At 38.1% G+C, this 27,833-nt stretch overlaps 3 protein-coding genes and 2 long non-coding RNA genes across 6 annotated transcripts in view; 3 read left to right on the forward strand and 2 right to left on the reverse strand.

Annotated features, from left to right (window-relative positions):
* The first annotated feature begins 82 nt into the window (after nt 1-82).
* On the forward strand, nt 83-5,788 carry LOC105837128 (tetratricopeptide repeat protein 37). 2 transcript variants are annotated; one of them, XM_012681642.3, is made up of 14 exons: nt 83-448; nt 637-973; nt 1,053-1,426; nt 1,503-1,918; nt 1,992-2,459; nt 2,546-2,700; nt 2,782-2,917; nt 2,979-3,346; nt 3,542-3,858; nt 3,944-4,240; nt 4,314-4,571; nt 4,741-5,124; nt 5,212-5,467; nt 5,540-5,678. In XM_012681642.3, the coding sequence occupies exons 2-14, from the start codon at nt 645-647 to the stop codon at nt 5,676-5,678; spliced, it is 3,897 nt and encodes a 1,298-aa protein (XP_012537096.1). In that variant the 5' UTR covers nt 83-448; nt 637-644. The 2 variants fall into 2 exon arrangements, with proteins under 2 accessions (XP_012537096.1, XP_028044602.1); XM_028188801.2 differs by lacking the exon at nt 83-448 and having other exon boundaries at nt 645-973; nt 5,540-5,788.
* Nucleotide 5,789: 1 nt separating this feature from the next.
* Nucleotides 5,790-8,052, reverse strand: LOC105837131 (pentatricopeptide repeat-containing protein 2, mitochondrial). Its single transcript, XM_012681648.3, has 5 exons — nt 7,807-8,052; nt 6,975-7,498; nt 6,589-6,891; nt 6,403-6,510; nt 5,790-6,170 (listed from the first exon to the last, which is right to left on the reverse strand). The coding sequence occupies exons 1-5, from the start codon at nt 7,886-7,888 to the stop codon at nt 6,027-6,029; spliced, it is 1,161 nt and encodes a 386-aa protein (XP_012537102.1). The 5' UTR covers nt 7,889-8,052; the 3' UTR covers nt 5,790-6,026.
* A 256-nt stretch (nt 8,053-8,308) lies between these two features.
* LOC118646452 lies at nt 8,309-9,107 on the forward strand. Its single transcript, XM_036289385.1, has 2 exons — nt 8,309-8,581; nt 8,739-9,107. The coding sequence occupies exons 1-2, from the start codon at nt 8,410-8,412 to the stop codon at nt 8,807-8,809; spliced, it is 243 nt and encodes an 80-aa protein (XP_036145278.1). The 5' UTR covers nt 8,309-8,409; the 3' UTR covers nt 8,810-9,107.
* The window catches only part of LOC105838088, a 100,102-nt gene continuing 81,103 nt past the window's right edge, over nt 8,835-27,833 (reverse strand). The window contains exon 4 of the long non-coding RNA XR_001139199.3: nt 8,835-10,512. This is a non-coding gene — a long non-coding RNA (uncharacterized LOC105838088). The remainder of the gene's footprint in view (nt 10,513-27,833) is intronic.
* LOC114253793 lies at nt 12,562-26,946 on the forward strand. Its single transcript, XR_003625270.2, has 2 exons — nt 12,562-22,267; nt 22,743-26,946. It is a non-coding gene; the product is annotated as an uncharacterized LOC114253793 (long non-coding RNA).

The raw sequence follows: 27,833 nt of genomic DNA on the forward strand, positions 1-27,833 counted from the left end.
TCCTAGCGTTGTCCATCTGTATCTTTGTTGCATTGGTTGCCTTCAGCGAAAAAAGCAGCTCGGCGATTTTTTTTACGATTGGTTTCTACACTTAGATCCTGCGAAGAACTAGAGGCAAAAACCAATCTTGTTTAAATTTTAGGATAGTGAAAAAGAATGAACCTTAAAAAGACAAATCTACAGCGGTGATACCGCTACGGAGATTTTACAGCACTCATTCCACTCTTCAGCCTCTGCATAATATAATACATCATAGTGCATTAAGCAGTCGAAGTGCAACATGCTAGCTGCAAAAAACTATTAAAACGGCATCACTGATCTGTAGTTTATACGTTTAACCTTTTACGAATACCTGAATATTCGTTACATCTTAAATTTGATCATTATTCATAATTTTCATTACTTGCAAAAGTACTTGGAGTATTATTACAAAGCTGGAGTTAATAGAGTAATGTATCACTACACTCATCTAAAACGTTTTAATACTTCCACAATTACAATTTATAAAACCTGTTTATGATTATATTATTCGCCACTGTTAATTGTTATTGTTATTACAATATTGCGAGGACAGTAAAATATTGAAACCAAAAAATTCATAAGATTTCTAACACAGCTTAATTTTTATTTTGACAGAGAGCAAAATGTCGGATGACATAAAGATTCTGTTAAAAGAAGCGCGGGAGTCTTTCAAGCAAAATGAATATCTGGAAGTTATGAAGAAATGCAAGAAGGTTTTGAAAAAAGACAAAAACAACTATGCAGCATTAGTTTTGCTGGCTCGTTCTATGCAAGAGGTGGAAGAATTTAAATTACAGGTGCCCTTAGTCCTGCAAAAGGCTGTGGAGGTGCAACCAAATAACCCATTGGCCTGGCAGGGTTTAGTAGCACACTACGAAAAGACTACTCCACAAGATCATGACAACTGGGAAAAATTGGCTTTAGCTTATTGTAAACTGATACAGTTGGATAGGTAGGATATTGCTATATGCAATATTATTAAAAATTATTAGAACTTTGTATAAAGAAAAACATAAATATTTGTGTTTCAGTAACTCTCCTAAGTTTACACATTTTGTAAATAAAATTTCTGAGATTATCTTGCGTATCAAGAATGATGACATATTGTCTGAAGCATTGAGTACATTTAGTGCTTTACGAGAGATTTCTACTAAAGAGAGGATAAACTTGATTAATAAGACCCTAGTGTGGGTTTTATCAGAGTATCCTAATAACAAAATAAACAAGCATCAGGAACTTTATGAAAATGTGTTAGCATCTGTAATAAAAGATGTAGATCTAGTGAATAGACAAGAGTATTACAGAAAATATTTAAAGATGCTGTATGAGTCAAATAAAATTACAGAATTATTAACAGCTGCTCAAGAGATGCATATTCAATTTCTACAAGATGCTTGTCCTCTAGGTAAAGTATTTTTTAATTATTAATTTTCATACATTGTTATATTCTGTACAATACAAATGATTCCTTGGTACAACAGAATGGTTATGCCATATCTATTATGAGGAAGTTGCATTGTGTGAAAACAAGCTTGAACTTGATATAACTCAGTTTTATGAATCACTTTTAAAGCTGAAATCAAATTCCGAAGCTGCACTCATTGCAAAGGCAGCATATTTGAAAAGAACGGGCGAGTTGATTGACTCGCGTGATTGTTTGAAACAAGTAGTCTTATTAAATGCACAATCGCTTTATGCTTGGTTAATATTGAGCCAGATATATTATAAACTTTACTGTTGGGAAGAAACCGAAAATGCTTCTAGAAAAGCATTGCAATTAATAAAATCCTGTTTAAAGGACAAATTTCAACACAAACTGAAATTGAGGTTGCTTGAAGCAACAAGTAGAAGTAGTAATGAACAAAAACTAGTAGAAGCGCATCAAATGTGCCAAGAGGTATTATTTAACATGAACATTATAAATCTTTCTTATTTGATATTTATTAATGTATAATAAATTTATATTTCAGTTGTTAAATATCGAGCCTTCCGTGCAATTGCAAGTGATATATGCACGCACACATATATTATTAGAGAAATCTGATGTCACTGCCATATTAAATAACTTGGAATCTCAAAACGAAACTAAACTTCAAGCCTTTATTCTTAAAGCGTTGCACCTAAAGAAGCACGAACGGTATGAAGAAGCTATTAACGCTCTCGAACTAGCTTTAGAAAATTCTGAAGCCTGGTTACTATTTGGTAAAATATATTGGGATATGGGAGATTACAATCACAGTCTGATGGCATTCCTGAACGGCGTTCAAGCAGATCGCAATAATTGGGAATGCATGGTATACTTAGGACATTACTATCGCAAACATGGCAACGACATAGAACGTTCAAGAAGATGTTACCAAGCCGCATTGCAAATTAATCCGAATTCCGAGGAAGCTGGTATTGGATTAAGCACAGCTTATCGTCTTCTCAAGAATACTGTGAGCTTTACACAAACATTTTTTTTTTTACAAACCTATTTGTTACAAACCATTTTATCAATAATGTTATATATATTATCATTTAGGATGCCAATATACAATTATTACAAAGGGTAACTATGCAAGATACTAGACCGAGATGGGCCTGGCTCCAATTAGGCTTGCACTACTTGGATCAAGGTGACGCCGGACAAGCTATCACGGCATTACAGCATGTGATCAGAGCTGATCCTAATGACAAGTATGATATATAACTTACTATTATTTTGTTGTGTTACAGAGTGCTATAAAATTGCTTATCAAAAGTTTACACTTTGTACAGTCACAGCTGGGAATCTCTGGCAGATGCATATTTGGCACGTGGCGCTCATACGTCAGCACTGAAATCGTATCAACGCGCATTACAGTTGAGCCCAGGATCCCTGTATCCCTTGATACAACTCGCAAACATTAAACTGGTAAGTAAAATTTATATGAAAATATGGACAATGTAATATTGATACAAAATCTTTTCTTTAGCTTATTGGTCAACATAAAGAAGCTAAGGAAGATTTTGAGAGTATATTACAGAATGATAAACAGCATATTCTCGCATTAAAAGGTCTAGCACAAGCATGTTTAGGCCTGGCAAGAGAAAATATCGCAAAACATTTTTTATGTCGCGCAAGGGAAAATCTACAACAAGCGGTAGACGGTCTAGTAGATGCTATTATGATACGCAGTGATCTACTTTGCAATTGGAAATTGCTTGGCGACGTATGCTATAGGACAGTCACGATACCAGAAACATATTGCTATTTAAGAGTTAAATCTGTTTTAATAAAGTCCGACAGTGCCGAGACATACTTAAATATTAAAGGAGATGAAATACTCATGTTATCAATAAGGTAAAAACAAATTCTTAAACTATTTTATATGTAATAATATTAGGAGACAAAACTAATATGGATTAAACGCAATTATTATGTACAACTATTTGCATGTTATATCAAATTCTTATTAATAATATCATAATTTTATCAATCATTTTTACCATTTAAAATTTAATTTTCGACAAATTGTTTTATTTTCTATTTTTTCAGATGTTTTTGCCGAGCACTATCCATGCAAAATTCTGCATTGTTATGGCATGATTTAGCGTGTTGTTATTCGATGCAACTAAATCGCGGTTCTACAGTCAATAAAAACGATGTGGCGGTTAAGTGTTATGCGGCTGCAAAACATGCCGTTAAACTTTGTCCACAATCATGGCTACATTGGAATCTTTTGGGTGTTATTTGTATGTCAATATATATAAAAAATTATGCTCTGGCTCAACATTGTTTCGTTATGGCGATCGATAGAGAGTTAAACAATGCGGTAGCTTGGACCAATCTGGGAACATTATATTTGCATCTAGGTACCTAAAGATAATTTTAAATTTTAATTTGAATTATATGTATTTTATGTGATAATCGTTTAAAGTATCTATCGCTCATATTCAGGTGATATTTACAAAGCGAACGAAGCGTTTTCCCGAGCGCAACGTGCGGATCCTAGTTATGTAAATAGCTGGGTTGGACAAGGATTAATCGCGGAAAAGACTCTGAGGAAAGAAGCGATGGATCTGTTCCGACATTCAACACAATTGGGTTATCACAATCAAGCGGCTTTAGGCTATGCTCATTGGGTACTTACTACTCTCTTGAATCCCACAATGAAGAAAGATCCACTGTTGGTTTATGTTATTGAGAATATGCACGCGATACCTGCAGCAGCCGACGTTCTTACTTGGTATACAGGTTAGCAGATAATGTTATCAGCTTGACGTGACATATCGTCCTTATACTTAACAAAATTTCGACATTTTTTCAGAACGTGAGCCGTACGACATTTACGCCCTAAATACTCATGGTTTATTATTGGAACGACTGAAATTGTACAACACGGCGGCTAAACAATTTGCAACGGCTTTAAAATTAAGCGAGGATGAAGAAAGGGATATGATATCTATTAATTTAGCGCGTATTTTAATTCAAATCGGAAAATATGAAGAAGCGGTAACATTATGCAAACAAGTAAAATGTGCAAATTTTAATTCTCAGTGCCATCTTGCATTATCCTTATTTAAAGGTATAGAACTCTTATACATTATGTTATTGAAATATAAGTTCACAAAACGACTTAATTATCATTTATCTCGTACTTCTTTACTTATGATTTTAAATTATCCAATATCTTACAAGACTGAAGTATAAACATAAAATTTTGATAAAAATAAAAAACATCTCATTTGATTTAGCCAAACAGTATGAAGAATCATACAATGCATACGAATCAGCTTTACATTGGCTAGCAGACACTGGTGCGGATAAAGCTAATATCTTGTGTGCGATGGGCGCAATTGCTTACATGTTTCAAGGGGTAGATGCTGTCAAGACCCTACTATTCCAATGTATACAAATAGAACCGCCTACCATAACTGGTTTCTTAGCGACCGCTGCATTAGGTATTTTACATAATGACGTTAATTTGACTTCTTTGGTATTGAACGAATTGAAATCGTATGAAAATCATCATGAATACGGTTATCATATCGTCATGCTGTCAGTATATCATCAAATTATTCAAGGAGATTTTACTCAAGCTATTCGAACACTCGTCAAAGCTATTTTTAGGCACCCTAGTAAGTAATATTCATGTTATTATGTTATTAAATGATAAACCTAAAAGTTTATTCTTATTCTTGATAACAAATATGTCGATACCGTAGACGACGTTAGATATTGGATACGTCTTGTTAGAGTCTTATTATTGGACAACAATCTAGATATGTTTCGTAAATGTGCTCTAACAGCATTGACGCTAAGCAGAAATACGTCTATGACTGATATTGTACATGTTGCTTGTGCATCAGCATACAGTCACTTCGGCACGAAAGAGGGTCTCAGACAAGCCCAGAAAAATCTATTTACGCATCCCAGCAATGTTGAAAGCTGGGCTAATTTTGTTGCAGCTCTTTTATTCAGGTAGGTATTATGAAGATGAATTAATCTGTTTTCAACACTACTAAGTTACATGCATAATTATTTTGTTTACAGAGGTATAGAAAAAGATTGCACTCCAATTAATAGTCGATGGGTACTGTCATTAATATCAGTAATGAGATCGCAATTTCAAATTTCCGAGAATATGTCACAATGGTTACTAAGTAACGAAAAAGAACTTGGTAATCTCTAACTAAACAAAACCTTACAGCTTATATGTGAATTAAATTATTTTATTATGACTTGTAAAAAGCATAACATATATTTTCTACGTTGTACAATAAATGTAAATTATCTCTCAGAGTTATTTTATAAGTCTTTTATTTAATTTCATTAACCAACTTGTTGAGAGATGCGTTGAACAAAGAAAATATCATTTAATAAAAACAAGTGTAATTTCGTCCCCACATCATCAGTCGAATCAAATCACGTTTATTTAATCATACATTGGTTTAATCTTAAATTTGTCTCAGGCAAATTAATCATCGGCTTATACGAGACACATTCTACAACTTCAGTATGGACATTTCCATAAACGTACTTACAAAAGATCTCGCAACGCCGGTCTACTATTGTTACGTGTTAACATCCGCGGTCGCTGTAGAATATCGGTTTGTGATGTGCCAATGTTCCTCTTTTTTGTTCTATCGATTTTTATTTCCTTGCAAATACTCTCTTCCCAAGTCTGCAAAAATATATAATTTTTACTTACTTTAATCTTTTGTTTTAATAACTGGACGATTAATCTATTAGGATTTTATAAAAATTCTTTACATTGCATAAAATAAAAATGTAAGGAATAGAATGGTAAAGAATAAACTTTTGAAATGTAACCGATATAATGAATTGGTATAATAATAATATTAATAATAATAATAAATGATTAATGTAGAATAATTATTTTTAGTGAAACTTACATCGGGTGTAATGTATCCTTCGTCCTTCTTCAGTAAATTAATCAGTTTGTAAAGTTCAAAATCTTCTGGGATATTCTCCTTTGTCATAGCTTCCTCCAGCTTTTCAATCTAGAAATAGAATAAAAATAAGATATAACATGTACAAATATAATATATTGTTAAACAAGTTATAAATTGGATACGTACTACATCACTGAAATATTGTTCTTTTTGAAGATTGTGCGGTCTGTCATGTTCTAGTGAGGACCGAAGTATGGGCACTATCTCAGTAAACCTCTTCAAATCTGTATAGGCTATAATTTTCAAATTTCTTACATGAATATATCGGGCCTCTTTTAATGAACATAAAATTTCTATAGCTATATGAGGTGCATCCTGCTTAATAGCTAAAGCTGCTAAAAATGTCGCGGCTCTACGAAGGATTCGATATCCCTTTTCTTCTACTTCTCTCCAGATCTTTAAGCCATAGTCCAATGTCTCTGGTGTGTTCTGAAAAATAGCAAAAATTATGCAAAGAACAAAGCTAAGTCTCACTAAGATTCTTACTTCAATTATTCTTACAAAAGTATTACCTCCTTGTAACAAGCAGCCATAACTAGTATTGAACAACTTTTGGGATATCCAGTTTCTGTGGGTCTGACCTTAATTATGTCAAACACATCTCTCATCTCTGCATATTTTTCATGCTTATATAACAGAGATAAGAGAACCTGGTAACTGATTGCTTGATTAAAGAAGTTCTCAAATTTAGGATCTTTGAAAGCAGTGTACGCGAGATCTGGTTCATCCAGGTAATAGAAGGCACGCATCACTACAGGGCCAAAAATAAAAGTACCAAATCTCATCTCCTTGCTTTGAGAGTTAAATTTTGTCAACATCTTGATGAGCAGCTCGATATCTTCAGGTTTTTTCTGAACTAAATGCAACATAGACTTTAAATCTTCTGTAAAGACGACACTCGAATCTGCATTGCATACTTCCTCCATCTTGTTGCGGAATGTATTCTCCACATTTAAAAACTGATTGCGAAAGTTTAATCGTGCATTTTCATAGCCTTGCAAACCCAAACTATTGTCTGAATACAAATATCTGCAAGCTAGAAAATAATTTTATATATATATATATATATATACACACACACACACACACACACACTAAGATACGTAAAAAAAAACCATTTAAATGTACAAGAAAAGTACATTACATTTACATTTAACTTTTTACTTATGCTTATTCTCATTAAATTCTACCCGAATGCATAATATATATAGTTGTATAACATAGATTTTAATATATTTTCTAAAGCAAGTATTACTGATATCAATCAACAATGTATAACTACGAGTGGTGTTCAAATTGCCACGAGAAAGAATGAGATATAAGGTTAAGTCGAATATTACATACAATTGAGGAAGTTATTTCTCTGGAAAGTACTGTTGGCCAATCGCACATTGAGTCTCAACATACATCTCATTGTCGCCGCCATTATTACCGTATACAATCGTCTTCAATCCTTTCCACTATACTTATCTTTTAGCTCTTTCAAATTACGATTATCGGCAAGCAACACGCTCTCAACGATACATGGAAAGAAGAGGAGTAAAGAGAGAAACGCAGACGGACCGGAAGCCGGGTAATCAATTTCGCGTACGTTACTTCCGGCTTGGTCAAAACCTAAACAAAGAAAATTAAAGAAATCTACACAGTTAACATAAAGTTGAAAACGTCTTCTTCATGAGTTTTCGAACGCATACAACTAAAAAACAAAATTTATCTACCACAAACTCCCTAGAATTTGTTGGTGATATTTACTAGATAAACTTATGTGTTCCAAAACGCTTAAAAAAAAGGATTGTTTCAATCCTCTCGTGCAAATAAAATTTTCCGTTACTAGGTATATAATTACATCGATGATTGAATAATTGAAGAGTGCTTATGTTGAGACGAGACGTTCCTTCCTAACCTCTTTGGACATCGCTTGCGGTACTTTCGTAAACCGTGTCCAGCATGACGAACGTACACACGGTGAACAGTATGATCAGCAACAGGAACCGCGATTGTCTCGAATGTAGACTGCTGAGCGGAGGTGGCCTCGTCGCCGCCGGTTTGTACGTTTGCCATCACTCCAAACAGTACCAGAAGCAAGTAGGAAAAGCAGTGATGTACTCATTTGCCTCTGGTATGTTGGTTCGAGCAAGCGTATTGCAACATATCAAAGCTTTGTTCCGCTTTATAACACGCAGAATATTGCCGAAAAGCGCCTGGAAATTTCTGTGCTCAATCCTTATTAACGAATTATTTTGTTCAATATTTACATGCAACAATTTCATTTTCAGTGCTGGTACTCCTTGGCACAGCCAGGATGTTGGACTTGCCACCCTTTCAAGACAAATTTAAACGCAGCTGAGGAATAATTTACTTAGTAAGCGTAAATCTATGGCATTTTATTGTGATTGCACATATAATGTGAGTAATGCGAAAATAATATACACTTATTGTTCCTTTCTTATATGGCCTATCTGATATAAGATTTGTCTATTGTATCTCATATAATATGGTTTATTATAAAGAATTAATTTAAAATAATTATAGATATTCCAATATATTTCCTATAAAGTTATTGTATCTTGATAAATTTTAAAGATTTGTTTTATATAACTATTTTAGTATTTCATCTAATTACCAATGTTAAGTTATAAACATGATTAAAACATCTAAAGTCTTCTAATTTCACACGATCTTTGCCATCCAAATTTTGGATCACAGTCCATTTGTGAATACTCATATTTTAAAATATACAAGATATTTTTATTTAAAAGTTACAATGGCAGAAAAGGCAATAACATATATTTTTTATTTCATAAAATATTGCAGATATTTAATTGTTTTTTAAACATAATTTTCTACATATTTAGCCTTTATCTTTAAAACTTAATTTTCGCGACTTTGGAATGCGAGGTGAAGCATTATGTATTGTTTGCGTCAATTCTGCGAAACGCTGTCGAGGCTGATGTGGTGTGAAAACATCGATGCGCGCGCGTATTGCACGTGTTGCAAAATGCGAAGGCAAAGGCGTGCGTACAGCGCAGAGAACGAACCGTAAACGCTTTCGCGGTGCGCGCCCGCTCGTTAATATTCGCATCGCGTTACTTCCTGTTACGTACTCGACGATACACTTACAGAACATGCTGACCGTTGCGTAGCGATGTAAACTTGTCTATCCGCTCCCAACTTCCAGCTCCCAACGTGGGTCGTTTACATGACTGTAGCCTACGGCGAAGTCGCGAGTACCAAAGTATTTGGATCATCGCTAATTGTCCGATAATTATTTCCAGTCGATTTCAGCAGATTACCCATCGAACTGATCTGTTAAGAACTCGTCGCAAAAAATTTGAAATCGTATTGTTTAACTTGTTTTCAAAAGAACCCATATTAATTTTTTAACATACAATCATACAGCGATTGTTTTTTTGTATTTCGATAGTTTTAAAAACATAAATACTAAAGAGTCAAGAAAAGATGATTTAATATTGAAATTTGTATCATTTGAAAAGTGATAGTATTTTATATGACGGAATATTTATATTACTATCGATGGTATAGTAGTATTCTAGTCTAGTTTCAATATGATTCAATGTTAGAAATATAAAAATATAAGAATTACGGAAAATATTCTTAAAACAATATGCGATTGTTTAAAAAACGATCCAATGCAGTGCATCACGTATTTACACAGCCTATGGCTGATCGATCGGTGATCAAGAACAAGTGGAATTCAAGTTCTCGTCCTCTCTCAGCTGCCGGAGATGTGATCAGCGCGGCTTTTGTCAGTCTCAGACGAGGTCGTGTCTAAGGTCGTTCTCCGGACTCTGGCGCCACACCCTGGCGTTCTTGGCGAAGGTGGCACACGAAGAAGAGCCCGCGCCCGGTCTCTTGCCACATCGGCAGTCTTGACACGCAGGAGATCGCTCTTGTAATACTTGGAACACGGAACGATCCATCCGGTACACGTTCGGCGTGCCTGTTACGTGTGCTGCCTGTGCCCTGTTTGCGATGGACAGACAATCAGACCCGTGTGTCCTGCGACTCACCCAAGCCATCTTGTGCATCCTTAATAGAAGAAACAGAATTATTACACGTTATTACAAATATTACATGATATAAAAATCGAAAAACTACATCCTATTTTTGAAAGAAAAGAAGATCATAAGCAAACAAATAGGTCTCGAAAATATTATTTTAGTCAACGTTCTCAATTTGAATCTTGTGAGTTATCTGCATTCGAAATCGACAAATTTGCGGTAAAGTCGCGTTGTTAAATTTCGGAGCAAGAAGTAGGTAAAGTCCGTGAAACACTTCGCAGCAGAATGAAACGCTCTGCGTTTCGTTGCATTGTCAAATCTTGGATAAAAGTAATCGAGGACATCCGCCTCCCTCTTTTTTTCTTCCAGAAAAGTGAACATACCGCAAACAAGACGTAAAACATACGACTCTCCGGAAGCGCCGTCGGTGCGGTTTTGCACTGTGTTCCTTTTTCTTCACCGGCGAACGCTACCAGTCGCGCACGACCGCAGAAACGAGCATGTTGCATATATCTGTACGCGTAACCCGGCGATTCGACGCGGTTCACCAGGCTGTAGAAACCGAGAATTTCGTTATTAACCCCGCCTTATGTAATCCGTCCACAGCCTGAAGAATAATCGAGCGACGTCCACGTCCGTCGTCGCGTGAGGAATAGAAAAAAAAAAAAATAACGGAGAAAGGAAGGGAAAACGATGAGAAGATCGATGTCGCAGGGAAGGATCAAGGTCCTTCGTTCCGTCCTCGTTCGATAAATCCAACGTTTCAACCGCTCGATCGTTCGGAAGATGAGAGAAAGCGAGAACCCGGAGTGTGGTGCGCCCCTCGCACTATTGCGTCAACGCGTAATTGCAAGACCGTTCCTTCGTTCGTTTCAAAGGCCTCAAGGAACTTGTGTGCATGTAATGCAGTCTCTCCTGGATTTCATTGGTTTCTTGTTCGCCCATTTTCCAGCCACAAACTTAACAAAATTAATTCAAAAGCCTCATTCTGCATAAATAAATAATTGTTACATTTTACTGTGATATAATTTCGTTATCTTTCTATTATTTGTTACATATATTTTACATTTATTATTAAATAGCAATTAATATTAATTTTTATTTCCAGCCTCAATTCGCGAGCTTCACCTTTCTCTCTCTTTCTCTTTCAGCATTATTAGTTTTTTCCTACCTTCAATTTCGAATCTCGAGTAAAATATTCGCGGTAGAATAGCAATTGTTTGTCTTCAATAATAACTTTGTTAATTAGAAATTTAAGTTTGACCTAGCCAAATATATTTTTGCCACATGTTTCTATGAGCCAACGGGCGAATTCGCTGAAGTTAGAGCATGATTTGATTCCTTCGTATGGCAAATGTGAAATTTATTATCAAATTATGTCATACCAAAACGAGATTCAAGAATAACTGTCTGCGCATATCGATCGGATTATTTCGAGATACAATATTTGCGTCCCGGGCAACTGGGTTCTATGGATATATCAAATTGTCGTTGTTATCGTTCAAAAAGCTTCATATTTTATATATAACTACAAAATTCAATCATGTCAGGATTGTTGTCGACATGTTGTTTTTTAAATCGCGTTATAATTATTTTCAGCCTCGGAATTTTTTCAATGTATCATAAGACAAAATAAGCTTGTGCTTCATCGATAGAGATAATTTTAATAGGTAACGGACCACAAGTACGAAATGTTGGTGAAAGATCGCATCATGAAATTTGCTTCAACTTCCGTTTGAGTTTAATGGGACGGTTCACGTGCTCGTTTAGGATTATACTCGCTCGTGAATATCCGATTAGTGCAAATATCAACTCGACGGTAATTCGCCTCCTCCATCTTTAGAAGGCTCATATCTAACCGCTTTGATTACGTCAAGAGTGCATACCCTGCGGAAAATGAGCAAATTCAAAGGAATTCATGGGAATTTCCGTGGAATCGTAAGTCTCCAATCTCCGAAAATCATGAACCGAAATTACTCAAAAAAAATTATTTTTTTTTTACTTAAAACTAAAACATATATATATATAAAGAGATTCTTTTAATCAAATATTTTTTTATGGGAGGAAAATCTTTTTTAATCTGTTTCGATATTTATTTTTTCCGAAATATATATTATCAGTACATTGATACAATTTATTATAAATATAACTCCACACTTATTACCCAAATCATCATTCTTCAAATCATTTCCAATTTTCATACGGGCAATGCAAATATTCAAACGCGAAAGATTTTTGAGGTATTCTGACTAAAATTTCGCTCTCGAGTCTATCGCTATTTACACGATTAATGATGTGTTTGAAATGAAATTATCTCGCAACACCATCTCAACTTCCAACCACAAATTACGATAAATTCGGCAGTTCGGGAGTCAGTATTAGCACGACTCTAAATCAAGAAAGTCCTATCTCTATCGTACGATCTCCGCCTGTCTTCGATAAGTTGCCTGCTCGAGAGGCTCATCGCGGTCGTCCCGTGTTAGAGATCGTCACATAGAAATCCGCAAATTGAGAAAGGATCGTTGCACAAGGAGGATGCAACCGCATATCTCCTCCGCTTTCGACCTTTAGGGCCAGCACGAGACACAAATCACATCGCGCTGCGCCGCGCGCTTGCTCGCTCGCTCGACTCGCAAGCGGGGAATTTATTACGAAATAAACTAGATTCTTTTCTCTTTTCCTTTTTCCATCTTAAGATCGTGACACTCTCGCGACGATAGTTCTGACGCAAATCCTGCGACGCATCGCATTATTACGCGTGACCAATGAGTAAATGCCTCCTCTCATCAAAGGGACAAAGAAAATGAGGGATGAAGACGTATCGCTTTTATACCGTACGATTTGAATCTCAATTCAATTTGTTTGTCATACGCGAAAGAAATTATGAGTCTGATTATTCTCTTCAAACAGATATCCTTTGACAATTCTATAATTTATCTAGAAAGGTAATTATCGGTTCTGTTGATTTTACTTATAATATTTACTTGTTAGAACAATTTACTTGATTTTTAATTATTGTTTTGTCATTGTCTTGCGTTCGAGATAAAGTGTCTCGTGAAAATTCGCGAAGTACTCGCTGTTGCGTGAAACGCTTTGCGCTCGCCGACCTTTACGGGGCCAAATCACACACGCGACGAGTCACGGCATCGCGTTAGCGATGCACGCACAGCTCTACGCACTGGCACGCCGCTCACGCGTGCACGTATCCTCGCCAGTACTAGCACCGTACAACCAGGTACGCACAACTGCTGGAATACTAATGCCCCGTATGGGACACGCTCGGTCATCCGCGTAAAATCCGTCTTTTATCCTCGTAAGGTCACACACCAATCCGAGGAGTCAATGATAATGAGAAACGGATAGCACAGTCATCGATGGCTGTCAATAAGAGAGTCGAAAAATGATCTTTAGCAAATCAGGGATGGTGGCAATCGTTGTTGTAAATTTAAACCGTAAAACTATCATTTGGATCGATGAATATCTTTCAGTAGTTATAAGAATTTTGTATCTTAATTCTTTTTTTGGTTTCATATGTCATTTACTGGCAAATTGTACGCGAGTAATTTTAAATCAATGGCTTAATTTTTGCAAAAATAATATCTTTATTTTTTTTATAACTACCTTATTAAAGAGGAGTTCTTGAGGACTATTTTAATAGTTAAGATTTCAAGATGTAAAAGTAATTTGGAATTGTTAATTGTTCATAAAAGACCGGAAATTATCAGTGGCGTTAATCTGCGCAACTAAAAAATTTATATAAATAACGAGATAGAAACCGAAACGAACGTAACAATCTTTCTTCATTCTCATTCTTCTACGTTTTGTGACTTACGCGACACAATAAGAATCTAACGCAATCCTTCCGGGATTTACCTAACAGCAGACCGAGTATCTTACTTGTTACATGACTTTTAGTTAAATAATTAATTACGCTAATAGCATTATGACATTTCATGATTTAAAGCATTCTTATCACGGGAAATCTATCATTGGCGTCTTCTTCCTCGGCACAAATTATACATGGTAAAACAAACGATGTACAGAAAAACAGGATTTATCATCGTGATAATTATGTATTATAAAACAGATGATACTCTTTTTAAGAAACCAAAATAATAGATAAATAAATTAGACAAGAAATTGAAACATTTTTCACTAATTTCAAGTAATGTGAACAAATGAGCAATCAATTTTTAATTCATCTGTGAAGAGACCGTGAAAAGAAATTATGCTAGCCGAAGAAAGGATCCAGGATTTTCTTGCATACGCATACATAGTCGATTGTTGGAAGAACTACGACACGACCTACCATCACCACCGCTGCTTGACTGTACGCAAGTAAACGCGTTAATATCAGGAATTACTTGGGGAATATCGCCGGCTAGACAACTTGACGTCTCAAGCATCTCTGCGCCATCATTATCCAGTACGCAATCCTTTTTATCAGAATTAGCACGTGACGCGCTCTTTTGCCAATCCCGTTAACGGAAGCTATTTGCGCTTATCGTCATTTCTGCAGCACGCAGATACGTTTGACGTAATCCTTATTAGCCCAAAGTGCAATGGAAATTACGTGATTTTTACGTGAAGAGCGCCGCAACGTAATCTCACTGGCGTTATCGTGAAGTATGCTGAACAAACGTTTTGTAATATCTTAACAATACCTAAACAAAAGGATATCTTTTTAGTTTTTGTTCTAAGATTTAACGTAGAATTTTCATGTCCATTAAAAAGATGCTCAACTATACATATATTTTTTCTTCAACATCTATCTAAACAACTTCATCAATATTAAAATAAAAATCTAATGAAAATTTGCCGGGAAATAAAAAATAATTGTATGATTAATATAAAAATAGACATATCTTAGTGAAATAATTTATCTCCTCGTTATAAGCAATAAAACAGTCATGTCAGAAAGAGCTTATATTTCCCTGTGCATTCTAATGTTTTTTTTTTCCAGTAGTAAATCATTTGGAATTTCGATCCAGCCGTTATATAAATCAGTTTCTATAATTAAAGCCAAACCGATCCAATCGAGTATAGAGCGAAAGAAAGAACCCGCGAGTTTTCTCGCGGTATCGCGGCCCCTTGCTCGACTTCCTAATACCGAGAGGGAGGAGATGGCGGTCCCCTCTTTCTCTCCTTTGAAACGTCAGGACCTCCTTCTTCGAGGTGCGGTATGGAGAAGCCGATGTTGTACGGAGTTTATATAATAAAAGAAACGAAGTAAGAGGAGGAGGGGGAGGGAAGGGAGGGTCTCAGCTCCAAACGCACATACCGCGGTCTCGCAAAATACCGGTACGCGGCGGTCGCGTTGCGCAAGAAGCGCCTGGCACGCCAGCATTATTCTAGGTTAAATAATATTATGTCACGAGGAAAGCGGGACTTGTGCAATTCGACGCGTGAGCGAGCTCGTTCCGTTGGGTCAGCCGAAGAAACTTTGCTTCCTCTCTCCCTCGATTCCGTCGCGAATTTTATCTCCCGTCGTCTCTCGCTATGCCACCACGTCCCCCGAATGGGGCGATTACGCATATAGAGTCTCACTGAACGTTTTGCTAATTTGAGTTCTTTTTTTACAATGTCAATTTTAATACGTAAATAATAGATGCCTCCGTCTGGTCCTCCAATTATGCACGAGTTGACGACAATTTAAACAGTTTTCGTTTTAATAGAAAATGTTTGGCGTTGAAAATTCAAAAGACATGATATAAGTAGTGTCCTATTAAACTTTCGACAAGAAAAGGTCAGTTTCGAATATGGTACTCTCTCAATAATTCTACGTTATTATCATATTGGTACTAGGGAGCTCAAAAAACGTGATAATTTCTTCAAGTATCTGTAGACTGTATCTATCTTAAAAATATATAAAAAAAAAGTTTGATCGAGCAACAACGATTTTATTATTATTGATTCTAAATTGACACATTTCAGCATTATGAAAAATAATTGGCGCCTGCGTTTTCCTCGTCCGCGCGTCTCAGATTGCGATCTAATCACGCTTGTCTTGTGCAATGCCGTTTAAGGATGGATCCGCTCGGCACCCACACGACGCCAGACGAGATGCATTTATCTCGCCTCTCGCATAAATGTCCCGAGTGCGCGAGTACATGGAACGACGAGCGCACTGTGAGGAGTTGAACCTTTAGCCGATCTCTCATCCGGAGAAAACGTGCGCGGACTTTTGAAGAGAAAGAGGAGGACGAGGAGGAGGAGGACGAAGAGCAGACCGGGGCACGACTCTCGTTCGTGTCTACACCTGGTGCAATCGCGAGACCTCTTCGCCGAGTACCGGTTCGCATGAAGATATTAAGCAACGTCTGACGTAATCGCATGCCCGGTCGTTCGTCGATCTAATCGTCTCGCCAATTATCCTTTCTCTCTTTCTCTTTTTCTCACCTCTTCCAGTTCCCATTCTTCTTCCGATATCCTGCATATCTTTCACGGACAGCGTGTTGTCATTAGCAATTTATAATGATGCTCCTTATTTTCGACGTTACCGAAACTTAGGGGAGAAAACGACGACATCAACCATCTCTTTGACGAGAAATGGTCAAACGTAATAAATTTGGAAAATCAAATATCAACGATTGATATTACATTTTTAATTTTCTTTTTGTGTCTTTTTATTTTAGAGATATTAGAAGCGATACTTTTTGTGACATTGTTACGTCAATTCGTTTAGCTGGACAGCCGGATATTATATTTATTAAACCTGTTTACATAGTCGCTTCATGCGTAAAATTTTCAAAAGACGTATCTCTCCGTAATTTCCGTTCGTGAATAATAAAGCAGATCAACGGAATGCGAGGTTCGGTAGTGGGATGATCCACGGAAACCGAAGGAACGGTCAGCGCACGCGGCCGCGTTCAGGATCGTTCTGTGCACAAGAGATACGGGACGCAAATCACCGGATGCGTTGGAAATAGAGAAAAAGAGGATGCAAACGCAGAAGTGTGGACCACACGTAGAAAGAGGCGGTTTGAAAAGCAATTTGCGGCCAGGAAAGAGATCGCGTCCCGTTCGGTACTTCCTCGCGCGTGGATGGCGTGCGAATAAGTTCAGGTTGCGCGATGATGCCGACTATGATGATCATGATGACGATGATGATAATGATAATGTTGCTGCTGATTATGATAATGTTGGATCCTCTTTAAAACCCACAAGCGAGTTCTATATTCGAGATGCCTTTCCGTAAACTTCGCGAGATATTTTGCCTTTAAATGTTTCTTTAATGATTTTAAGTCTTTCATTAATAATTTGTATAGTCAAGTTTCGCATAGTTAAATTGGAAAACAATAAGATAAAACTATTTATTTACGATTAGACAGCACTCTACGAAAGCGCGCTCTGCACGCTATTTAGTATTCTAATTTTACTTTTTAAAAACAAATTGCAATCAATTGTATAGATAACAATCTATACAAATTATTATTTAGTAATTCGGCAATGACAATATCTTACGAAATTATATAGTGCAGCAAAAGAATCAATCAGCGTTGCAGTAAAGCGATGACAACATTTCGATAGATTCAATTATCATATGCCCTTTTTTAAAAGTGATGATACCTATACAGCACAAGATGTTCTACGAATATCTAGAATGTTTCTAGAATCTAGTTTTTTGCACCTAGAATTGCACCTTTTTAACAGTTTTAAAAAAAGAAATAAAATTTTAAATAGCAGCTTCTTTCTATTTGTCAACATTCTATATCTCAAAAAATTAAATTTTGTTCGAACGTTGCACTCAAGATTAATTAATAATTGTTTTCTCTTTCTCGTAAAAAAACCATTATTTTCTTAAAGCTCACATTTTCCGATTATCCAATGTTTTTTATTTAATGACGATATTCAAGGAACGTTACCATCCGCATCAGCTTGCACTCGCGAAAATGTGACGCTCCTCGTCCAATAAGATGACCTGCATCCAACTGCAGTCTAAAAACGCCAAATTGTATCGATTACAGATATTTCGTTGCGAGCCGTTAAACATAGCCTTCTCGAATCGAGCACGTAACGACTTCTGCAGCAAAATCGGTTAGCGGTCTAACGAACTTTAATCAAATCCACTGCGAACGCCACGCTCGCATATGCGATTAATTTGAATCGCACCAAAATCGGACATCGGTAATTAGATATTGATCCCGTGACGGAACGATCCTGTCCACCGCGTCGCTTGTAAAATTACACTCTCGGGATTTAACACTTTGTTATTTAATTTGGAACGTACGATTCGATCGGACCAAACTTATACGCGACGTCGTTTTAAAATTACCCAAGTACAATTTATTCGCACAAATACAATGGACATTACCATATTTCGTAAAATTCTACAGTTGCACGTTACAAGATTATCCGCGTTTGCCTATTTTTAAAGAAGTTATATCCGTGACTGTAAATTTGCACGAGCGAAGGGGTCAGACACGAGCATTCACCTGTTCTTCTCTTTCGGCCACGAAAGAATTAAATCATCACGAACGACCACCGTAGACTTCAGATGAAAATGACAAAGAGGAAGTCATTCGAGCGGCATTATGTCACGCGTGATCCTCCAATCATGTCTCTCTGACTTCCGCTTGTTTTTTACGCGCGCTCGTTATCATCGACGTCGTTATCGTCACTCCTTCTCCGCGAATTCTTCTTGGTATTCGGCACGATTGACTTTTGCGCAACCCCTCGTATCGCTTGTGATCGCATCCATGCGCTCGGGCACATGCAAACAGCATACGATGAACTTTTCCGTATCGGGAACGCTTATGAAATAATTCATCGCGAATCGGTATCCATGATCGACCGGCTAAAGGTCCGCTCGCACCTCGCGGCGACGAAAGGGAAAGGATGTTGTACGGATGATGATCGCAGGCGAGCTGCGTCAACTGCTCGGCCTCGTTCATACAATTGTCGTCGATGGCATCGAGATTAGAACGACTCGACAACGCGTTCTCGAGCATTTATAGCGACATACAAGTCTCTGACGGATTTTTAGATACAAGTGTTTCGCGGAAACGAAAGGAGAATACAACTTTGTTCGCGGGTTTTCGAGGGAGCTACGCGCATATCACGCCTCGTCGCGGTTTAATTAAGGGATCCAAGAACAAATTGTCGTATTTAAGTTCGGAACAGACAGGCTCAGATTCTATCGAAAGATTTAGCGAGACTTCGGGTTTATCGTTTGTAGATCGAGCATAAACTCTCGACGTATGAAGTCTTCATCTTTCCGTGGCACGACGCTTTTGTGCATCGCGAGACGACTACGTTGTCGGATTCTTCGTATTGGAACACGAAAAGCAACGACTCACGCTGCTCAATCGTGTTGCGACTCTATCCGCGGCGCGTCGAACACGGCACGTCTACATAACGCTATCGATAAATCTATCCGGGATGCATCCTTTAAGATGTTCTTGCTGCTGTCGGATTACCCAACATCGGCAAAGCACCCGCGCCGATCTCTGCTCCGACGGATAAGGGAATCGAGGAGAGGAGAGGGATAGGTTAGCTTCGTGCGAGCAAATCCTCGTGAAGTAACAGAATAAAGTTGCGCAAGCCGCATCGTGGGTGAGAAGACGGTACCCCGGAGAATCGAAGGAAGACCGCGCGGAACGCGACGCAACGGCGTAGAATCGACGGAGAGATCGTCTTGATATATTGAATTACATCCCCGCGATTGATGAGGCATCTGAAATCTAACGGGAAAATTTGAGAAAAAAGTTGCACAGTTTAAAACGATTACTTTATTGGTCGCAAAACCTTTTGGACTCGAGAGACGAAGACGTTTCTTTACTCTACTTGGATGCTCTTCCTATGAGAAATACGGAAATGGCCAACGTTAAAATTCGGAAGAAATTTTCATTCGAAATTAAAACCATAGCACGTATATGTAAAATGATGTAAAGCGAATGTAAAGTTGGATAGTAAAACTTCTCGAACAAAACGTTTTATAAAATAAAATTACAGCTAATTAATTTGAAAAAATTTAATATTCTTTCAGCAAAAAATGTTTAATTTTTTCACTCGTTTCAGTTTTAAATGTAAAAAGTAGTTACATTTTATCTATTACGTTCTAGCAATCTTCGAGAGAAAGAGAGAGAGATATACATATCAAAAGGATACTCATCTATTATTAGAGGATAATTTTTATGGAATGTCGTTTCTTCGGATCTCACAGCCTCGACGCCACTGGCGAAGGACGGAGATAGTCGAGAGGAAGAGAAAGGACGCTCCGCGAGAGTTCATCGCGTTACGTAAGTGACGTGAATGCGGCTTAAAGGTGCGGTGGAAGCGCAAAGAGTACACGATCGGTTGTGTCGCTCTGACATTTTCTCCGTAAATACTAATAGGACGACGCTCTCGCGATTCGTTGTTTGATTTACGCCTCGCCACTTCACGTCTCGCGGCTACTCATTTTACCATTGCTCATTAGAACCCATATTTCCCTTCTTAACTCTCGCGTCAAAGTACGAGTTTGCGAGATCATCCCTTTGAATTTCTACGGAGGGAAAAAATGCGAAACAATTCGTTCGCATAGAACGAGGTCAATGACCAAAACGATGCCGAGAATTTCATTGTCGAAAAGAGGGTGGAACGAGAGGAAACACGCGAGAGACGCGCGTAAGAAGGTGGAAGAAAACGAGGAAAGAGACGACGATCCCTGATTTCTGAAGAAACAGGACAATAGCGCTTTCTAGAGGGATCGTTTTTAAGTTCCTGTTGTTAAAATCGGGCATTGCTCGCGGGCCTTGGCCTCTAGCCCTAGTTCTAAGAAAATTCTCTTGCGCAAACCCTAGCACAAAGAACATTTTATACACACACACGCACACACACACACACATACGTACACACAGATATATATCCTGACACACTTCATCCTCGTGCCTTCTTTTATTCCTGTAGGGTGTTTCCCTTACATCCTAAAATTTTTTTTCTCTCTAAGTTACTGTCTAAGCCACTCTCTAAGCCGCATCTTTTTTCAATGTATAACGACGTGCGACCAGGTATAGCTTCCTTCTGTCAGGTATGTCATTCCACGGCCCAGAAAGTTTCCAAAGTTTATAGCTTTGTTGTATATCTGTGTCACGTGTTAAATATAATATACACGGCAATTAGCAACTATGAAACCGCTACTACGAAATAATTATTTTGTGATATGTTATCTTACTTGGCGTATTAATGTGTCAGATCTCTACATCTCTAATTTTTTGCTTTTTTGAAATTAAAAATGATAAATTTCAAAGAAATGTATTTCTCAGGAATCAATGTTGTGTTTTGGGCGAAATAAAATATAAAATAAAATATCCGTTTTGTTAAAGTCGGATAATATCGAATTATGTTTACCGAAATCTCATTCAGGAGTTCATACAACGTTCTCGTTAGTAACGAGATACGCGTATCGGAAGCTTCTTCGGTACTCCGAACGATTCGTGAAGAAACGAAGATTACCATTAGCGCACACGTGCGTCCCAGAAAGTTCGTAGAAGCAATTTCCATGACGGCGACCACCTGCAAGTCTTAATCGAGCCTTAATGTGCAATAAGGAGAATAATGACGCTGCCGATAATAACAAATGGACTCTTTGTTGACAATAATAGAGTGAAAGTGGTCCAATAAGTGGTGTGCCGATGAAATTACGGGATGTCGCGTGTCACAGAAGCCGCGTGACTTTTTTCTTTCCCTGCCTTTGCTGCACGAAATGGAGAAACATTTCAAGTGGACGTCAGTTTCGTGAATGAATTACACTTTCTCGATGACGAAGAAACAGACACGATACGCTGGGCTGACAAATTTGCGTGCGTAATCAAAATTTCATGGAACAATTAGTCATTTTTTATTTCAAAAAAATATTGCAAGTATAGTATAGTGTAGCAAGTATAATAAGTGTAATAAATTAGATTTTAGATAAAGATTATTAGTTAGTTTAGAAAAATACTAATTTATATTTTTGTATATTATTAAAGAAGATCAAAGAAAATTATTTTTCTTTTCTTACTATATGTGTAGCAAGAAAAGCATTTTAACAGTAAAATTAATAATTATCGTTTTTACATTTAATAAATAATAAAATATCAGAAATTTTCTTTGATTTAATATATAATCATGAATAAAATCAATAGATAATCATTGAAAAAAAAACATTAACAAAAATTAATTGTACTATTAAAGAGAAAAATATCTATCTCAATTATGTATTTTCTTCTTTTTTTCCTTTTGGAAAAATGTTGGTATTATAAAAAATATTATTAGAGATTGCTCTTTTTACTCCAGATTTCTGGCCCATCATTTCCGGATGTCACGTGGGATTAGGATCAACCCTTCGCTGTTCGGACGCATGTAAAGTGGCAAACGAGTTCTAGAACTCGACGTTCTCCTGTTCAACCCTCGGTATCTCTTTTTTCTCTTTTCGTCATCCAACGAGATGATGCGTGCACACACGTGCGTTTCATGGCTTGAGTAAGATCATCCCGAATCTTGCACGAAAAGCAAGAGAAGCCGACAACGTAGAGGGAGAAAGGTTGAGATGGAGGCAAAAAAGGGATTGGAAAGGAAACCTGTAACGGTCGTAGGAGGAGTCGTGGGAAAGCGGTCGGCGGGATTCATAGGCTTCTTCTTCCGAAGGTGCTTGCGCGGGCGACGGGATAAGAGGGGGAGAGTCGGCGCATTGTCCGACACACGACCAGGGTTGGTCCTGGTTACGACCCTTGTCGGCTGCTTCGCCCCTCGGCTCGTACATTCCCGCAATGACGCAGAATGAACGAAGAGAGGATTTCTTCCACTTCGGTTGCCGGTGGCGAGAAACGTCTGATTTACCGCGTTTTGATACTCAGCGATGAAACACCCTTCCCTGCTGCGATACTCACTTTTTATTGATGTAATATAGCGCAGTGCAATATGAATTGCCCGGGAAAGCTATTCGAAATGAATTATATTGTACTATATTTTAGCGTTATATGTACGAGTAATAAAATTTTAATACACACAAAGTAAAAATGAGCTAATGAGCTTAAAAAACTGAAGCATATTATCGGACCCAATTATTATTTTTCTTTTTAAGTAAATTATCAGAAACGTATGTTCTCCACGAAATTAATGCGTCGACGAAATAATCACGTTCCTAAAATATTCAATTACAGCACTTTACTTCGCTGGACATTACTGCAGCTGGTTACTCAAGCCACGCGAAGTCACCGATGGTCATTCGCTAACCGTTCCCGCACGTCGCCATTAATCTTGCAGACTAGTGTCCCCCTCGGTTCGTGAAGGGTACCGAACTCGTTTTACGCACCCCCGGCTTACACACGAAACTTTATGCAAATGAGTCGCCATTCACAACTAGGTAATGCCGTTTGCACTCTGGGTCTCTGTGCTGTCTGGAAAAAAGACTGCGCTTCCCGGCATGCAACCCTTGGGTCAGGGATGAAATTTCGAGTCCGTTCGAAGAAGACGCATTGAGAGCGTGATTTCTATGCCGTAATCACGTTTCAAAGGAAGTGTAATTTTGCCGAATCGCGGAGTTCTCATCAAGATTCGTCAGTTCGCAGCGGTTCTGTTTCTTTTTTTTTTCTCTGGTCTCCTCTTTGATGAAAAAAATATTACTGCATTGAATATGGCCATTTAAAAAAATAGAATTTTAAAACGATGCTTGTCACTATTTTTCACTGCTTATTGTTTGTTTCTCGTTCATTATTTCACATTTATCAATTTGAGCCAGCAAATGCTCAAATTTTGAAAATATTTGAATCGTGCTGATTCAAGAATTCTTTTTTTTATCTTAAAGATCATCTTGCCGGATTTTCCCATACTCTGTTGGAACACCTGCTTGAATCTGGAGAGAACGCTTCTGAAGGCTGTACGATTTCTATAGGTAGTTCATAGTGCGTATATCTCCAATACTTTGCCTAAATGCTTCGGCCACGTGACCGCTTTATATCGAATACCTGCAGCGATTGAAAGAATCTTTGATGCACCTTAGCAACAGTCCTCTATGCAACTCTTATAAATAACTCGGAAACCAACTGACATAATTTCCCGTGATTTTGGAAATCCAGATACTTCGTGCGATATGTTATACACCATAAAGTTACAATAAACATTACCACAAATCCATGTAACATTCGTAATGTGCAATGCCCTATCAGTAAAAATTTTTAAAAATAATACAATTTCTATCGTTTTAATTCATTAGTATTCCTACAATAAATTAATAATTTCTATTCCACTTTAATTTGCTTGGTTGTTTTTTTTTTTACAATTAATTAAGTATTTATGTACGCAAAGTAACAAAACTATTCCCTGACGACACTCACGGTCACCACGAAGTGACGCTTGTATCTTTAACAAGAGGTCAACCCTTTCTTAAACCCGCAGGATTGAGCTAAGCGGTAAATCGTCCGAGCAGTTTGTTCGACGACTTGACAGTATCCGTCATCCTAATCACGACGATTTATCAATTTACCAATAATCGTGCGAGATACTCTTAAAGATCAAAAGGAATAACAGTATATAGGGCAAATTATAAATATTTTACTAAGGGCACTAAGCTCTCTCGGAGCTGATATCGCAAAGAAAATCGTCGAAAGCACAAGCGTGCTTTCAAAAGAGTTAACAAGATATAAAGTAATCAGAATTTGCGACATGCAAAGTACATGCAAAGCTGCAAAGTATATTGAAGTCCAAAATACAGATCAAAAGCTTATCAAAACCTCAAAAGAGAAATACTATCCCAAAAATGATAAAAAATATTGATAGTAAAATCTCAACTGTATATGTAATAATAATGTAATAACGTTAACTTTGCTTTGCTTTAATTGTCATGTTCTTATTTTTTTATTTTAGACTAGAGTAAATTTGTAATCTATGCGAAAACGGATTCCTTCTCCGAGATTTCTTTAATGAAAATAATCGATATTGTAAACAGCCCGTCAATCTTCCCTGGAACATCCCGCGTGTAAATACAATCGTTTGTCGACGCGAGTGTATCGTACACTCCTAACTAGACATCGATCGACGATAATCGGCCACGAGGAGGAAGCGGAAGGGTCGGACCGACGCGCGAATCGTTTAGATACGGAGATTCGTTCCCCGGAGGTAGAAGGAGAGGCCGATTACACGAGGAAGAGCGGAGGCTCGGGACGAAGCCCCGGAGCCAACGCCCAGTCAATCTCGAGGACACGACTAGAAGCGATCGCCTCGGTCGGAGGCCTCCGAACGGTTGCGGCCACCGACCGGCCAACCGCTTCCTTCCTTTTAGGCATAAACTCCTTCAATACGCCCGCGGCTGCTGCTGTAAATACACTGTCGCAGGTAAACTTCAAAAGCAGGGTCTTCGACCTCTCGAGGGTTACGCCGTGCATGTAGAGCACCCGCGGTGGCCCGCCCCGGGGACCGCTCGCGCGATTATAATTGCTGATACGACGATGAAAAAGGGACGCCAGCATCCAATTAGCCAATGTTAATACATTGAACACGAAAGTCAACGGTATTGTTTGCGAATGATGAGGAGAGATCTAAGAATTGAGGACATTACCGACGAGCTGCGCTTAAAATTAATTACACTTCTCCCTGTCTTTTGACGCTGCATTTATCGCTGGGATTATATTTTAATTTTAGCAATAATTACAATTATAAAAGCTTAACATATTGATAAATAATTTTAACGATAACTATGTATCATTATAAGCTAAAAATGATTTATTTCAAGCTTTACCTTCACTTTGTATTAATATTGATAAACTAGAATATTTCTCTCTTCAGACAGAACTAGACGGAAAATCAATTGGATTGTGATCAACTTCGATTGACGCGTGTGCGCGAGAAGGGGAAGACTATCTGCTCTTATTTTAACAAGTAGTCGGCGCGTCTTCTTCGTCGAGGGTGAGTTGATCGCTTGGGGCGTCGCGTCAGAGGCGCGTCGTCTCGCGTTTAATCGCGCTGGATGACGGATATCGGCTGTTACGCGCGATAATGCGCGCTCTCGTAATACCGGATCCCTGGACCGTTCCGAGGGAAGCTCGACTGGCTTCTTCGGCCGAAGAGAAGGAGAGGATCGGAATGCGGCGGCGGTGGTGGTGGCGGCGGCGGCGGCGGCGGCAATGGTGGCGGCGGTTTAATCGAGGGTCGTCGCTGCGGCGCATAACGATACTTTAAAGCCGTGCGACTGCATGTTGTCGCTCAGAAACTATAATCGCCCTGGGAAAAGCTTGTACTCGCCTGACGTCGACGTCCATTCGTTAGCCGGTGCGTCTCCGCAGGCGCGTGTATCTCGTCTTTCTTCCTCGAGACGGTAGCTGTAATACGGACTTTACCTGAGGCGGAGCGGCTTTGCTAACCGACACCGATTAAAGAGACGATAGGGACAATAATAAGTTTCCCCTCTCTTATTGAGTCGTTTGCACAGCCCCTTTACTAGAATACAGAGAGAGAGAGAGAGAGAGAGAGAGAGAGAGAGAGAGAGAGAGAGGAGAGAGAGAGAGAGAGAGAGCCAGAGAGAGAGAGAGAGAGAGCGTGAGCGGATGAGAGGGTAGATGAGAGGCGGAGAGAGAGAGGAGAGAGAGAGAGAGAGAGAGAGAGAGATGGAGAGAGAGAGAGAAACATAAATAAAAACAAACCTATATAGGTACTTAAACCGGATATATATTCCAATAATATATATTCCAATAAAATAGCAGCCGTGGTACCTGATCAATGTAAATTTTACATATTATCAAAAATAATATATAATCTACTTTATCAATTCATTATAGATACAAGCGATGAGAAACGCAGGTACCGCGGGGAGTCTGTCTACTTTTAATTCGGATCGAGTTAAAACCTCATGCAATAAGATACGTTATCTACATAAATGATGCTTCCGCAGATTGATATTAAATCAGGTTATGAAAACGGTCGTTTGCCGTGTCCATTAAGTTACTTTAATTTTTCAGAATAATGTATGAGGTCGAATAAATTAGATCGAGTGCACCGCACGGAGATTAGCGGATCTGTCCGCGCGCGAATGGCCGATCTTGTTTTTCTCGCCTCGTCGCGCTGCCGTTGCGAGTTGATTAAATCACCGCACGATTCTCATAAATGTTGATCATCATTATCACAGTTTTATTAACTCCGTGTAAGATCTCGTAAAATCGACTTCGAGTCGCTCTCATTTCTCTACATACTCGCGGAACGGGCCCAATATTATTTCCCTTGCGTTTGCGATTTAATCGCTCTCTGAAGAATTCTCGCGCATACACTACGTATAACTACGGTCATTCATTAACGACTTTCTGTTCATCTGCGTTGCGGCTTTTGCGCGTCAAATCGCCAAAGCTATGTGGCAAACTAATGAAACGTCGAGACAAAGCTGCCTACAATATTTATCCA

Source organism: Monomorium pharaonis, chromosome 7, assembly GCF_013373865.1.
Source record: "Monomorium pharaonis isolate MP-MQ-018 chromosome 7, ASM1337386v2, whole genome shotgun sequence".
Taxonomy (NCBI): domain Eukaryota; kingdom Metazoa; phylum Arthropoda; class Insecta; order Hymenoptera; family Formicidae; genus Monomorium; species Monomorium pharaonis.

What these genes read in the sequence shown, in the direction of transcription:
- LOC105837131 (XM_012681648.3), bottom strand. Translation starts at nt 7,888, where the DNA reads ATGGCGGCGACAATGAGATGTATGTTGAGACTCAATGTGCGATTGGCC. An exon ending in GAGAAATAACTTCCTCAATT is followed by an intron (nt 7,499 to 7,806) that starts GTATGTAATATT and finishes ATTATTTTCTAG; the next exon opens with CTTGCAGATATTTGTATTCA. An exon ending in AACAATATTTCAGTGATGTA is followed by an intron (nt 6,511 to 6,588) that starts GTACGTATCCAA and finishes TTCTATTTCTAG; the next exon opens with ATTGAAAAGCTGGAGGAAGC.
- LOC105837128 (XM_012681642.3), top strand. Translation starts at nt 645, where the DNA reads ATGTCGGATGACATAAAGATTCTGTTAAAAGAAGCGCGGGAGTCTTTC. An exon ending in CGCATCAAATGTGCCAAGAG is followed by an intron (nt 1,919 to 1,991) that starts GTATTATTTAAC and finishes TTTATATTTCAG; the next exon opens with TTGTTAAATATCGAGCCTTC. An exon ending in GTTGCAGCTCTTTTATTCAG is followed by an intron (nt 5,468 to 5,539) that starts GTAGGTATTATG and finishes TTTTGTTTACAG; the next exon opens with AGGTATAGAAAAAGATTGCA.
- LOC118646452 (XM_036289385.1), top strand. Translation starts at nt 8,410, where the DNA reads ATGACGAACGTACACACGGTGAACAGTATGATCAGCAACAGGAACCGC. An exon ending in GATGTACTCATTTGCCTCTG is followed by an intron (nt 8,582 to 8,738) that starts GTATGTTGGTTC and finishes TTTCATTTTCAG; the next exon opens with TGCTGGTACTCCTTGGCACA.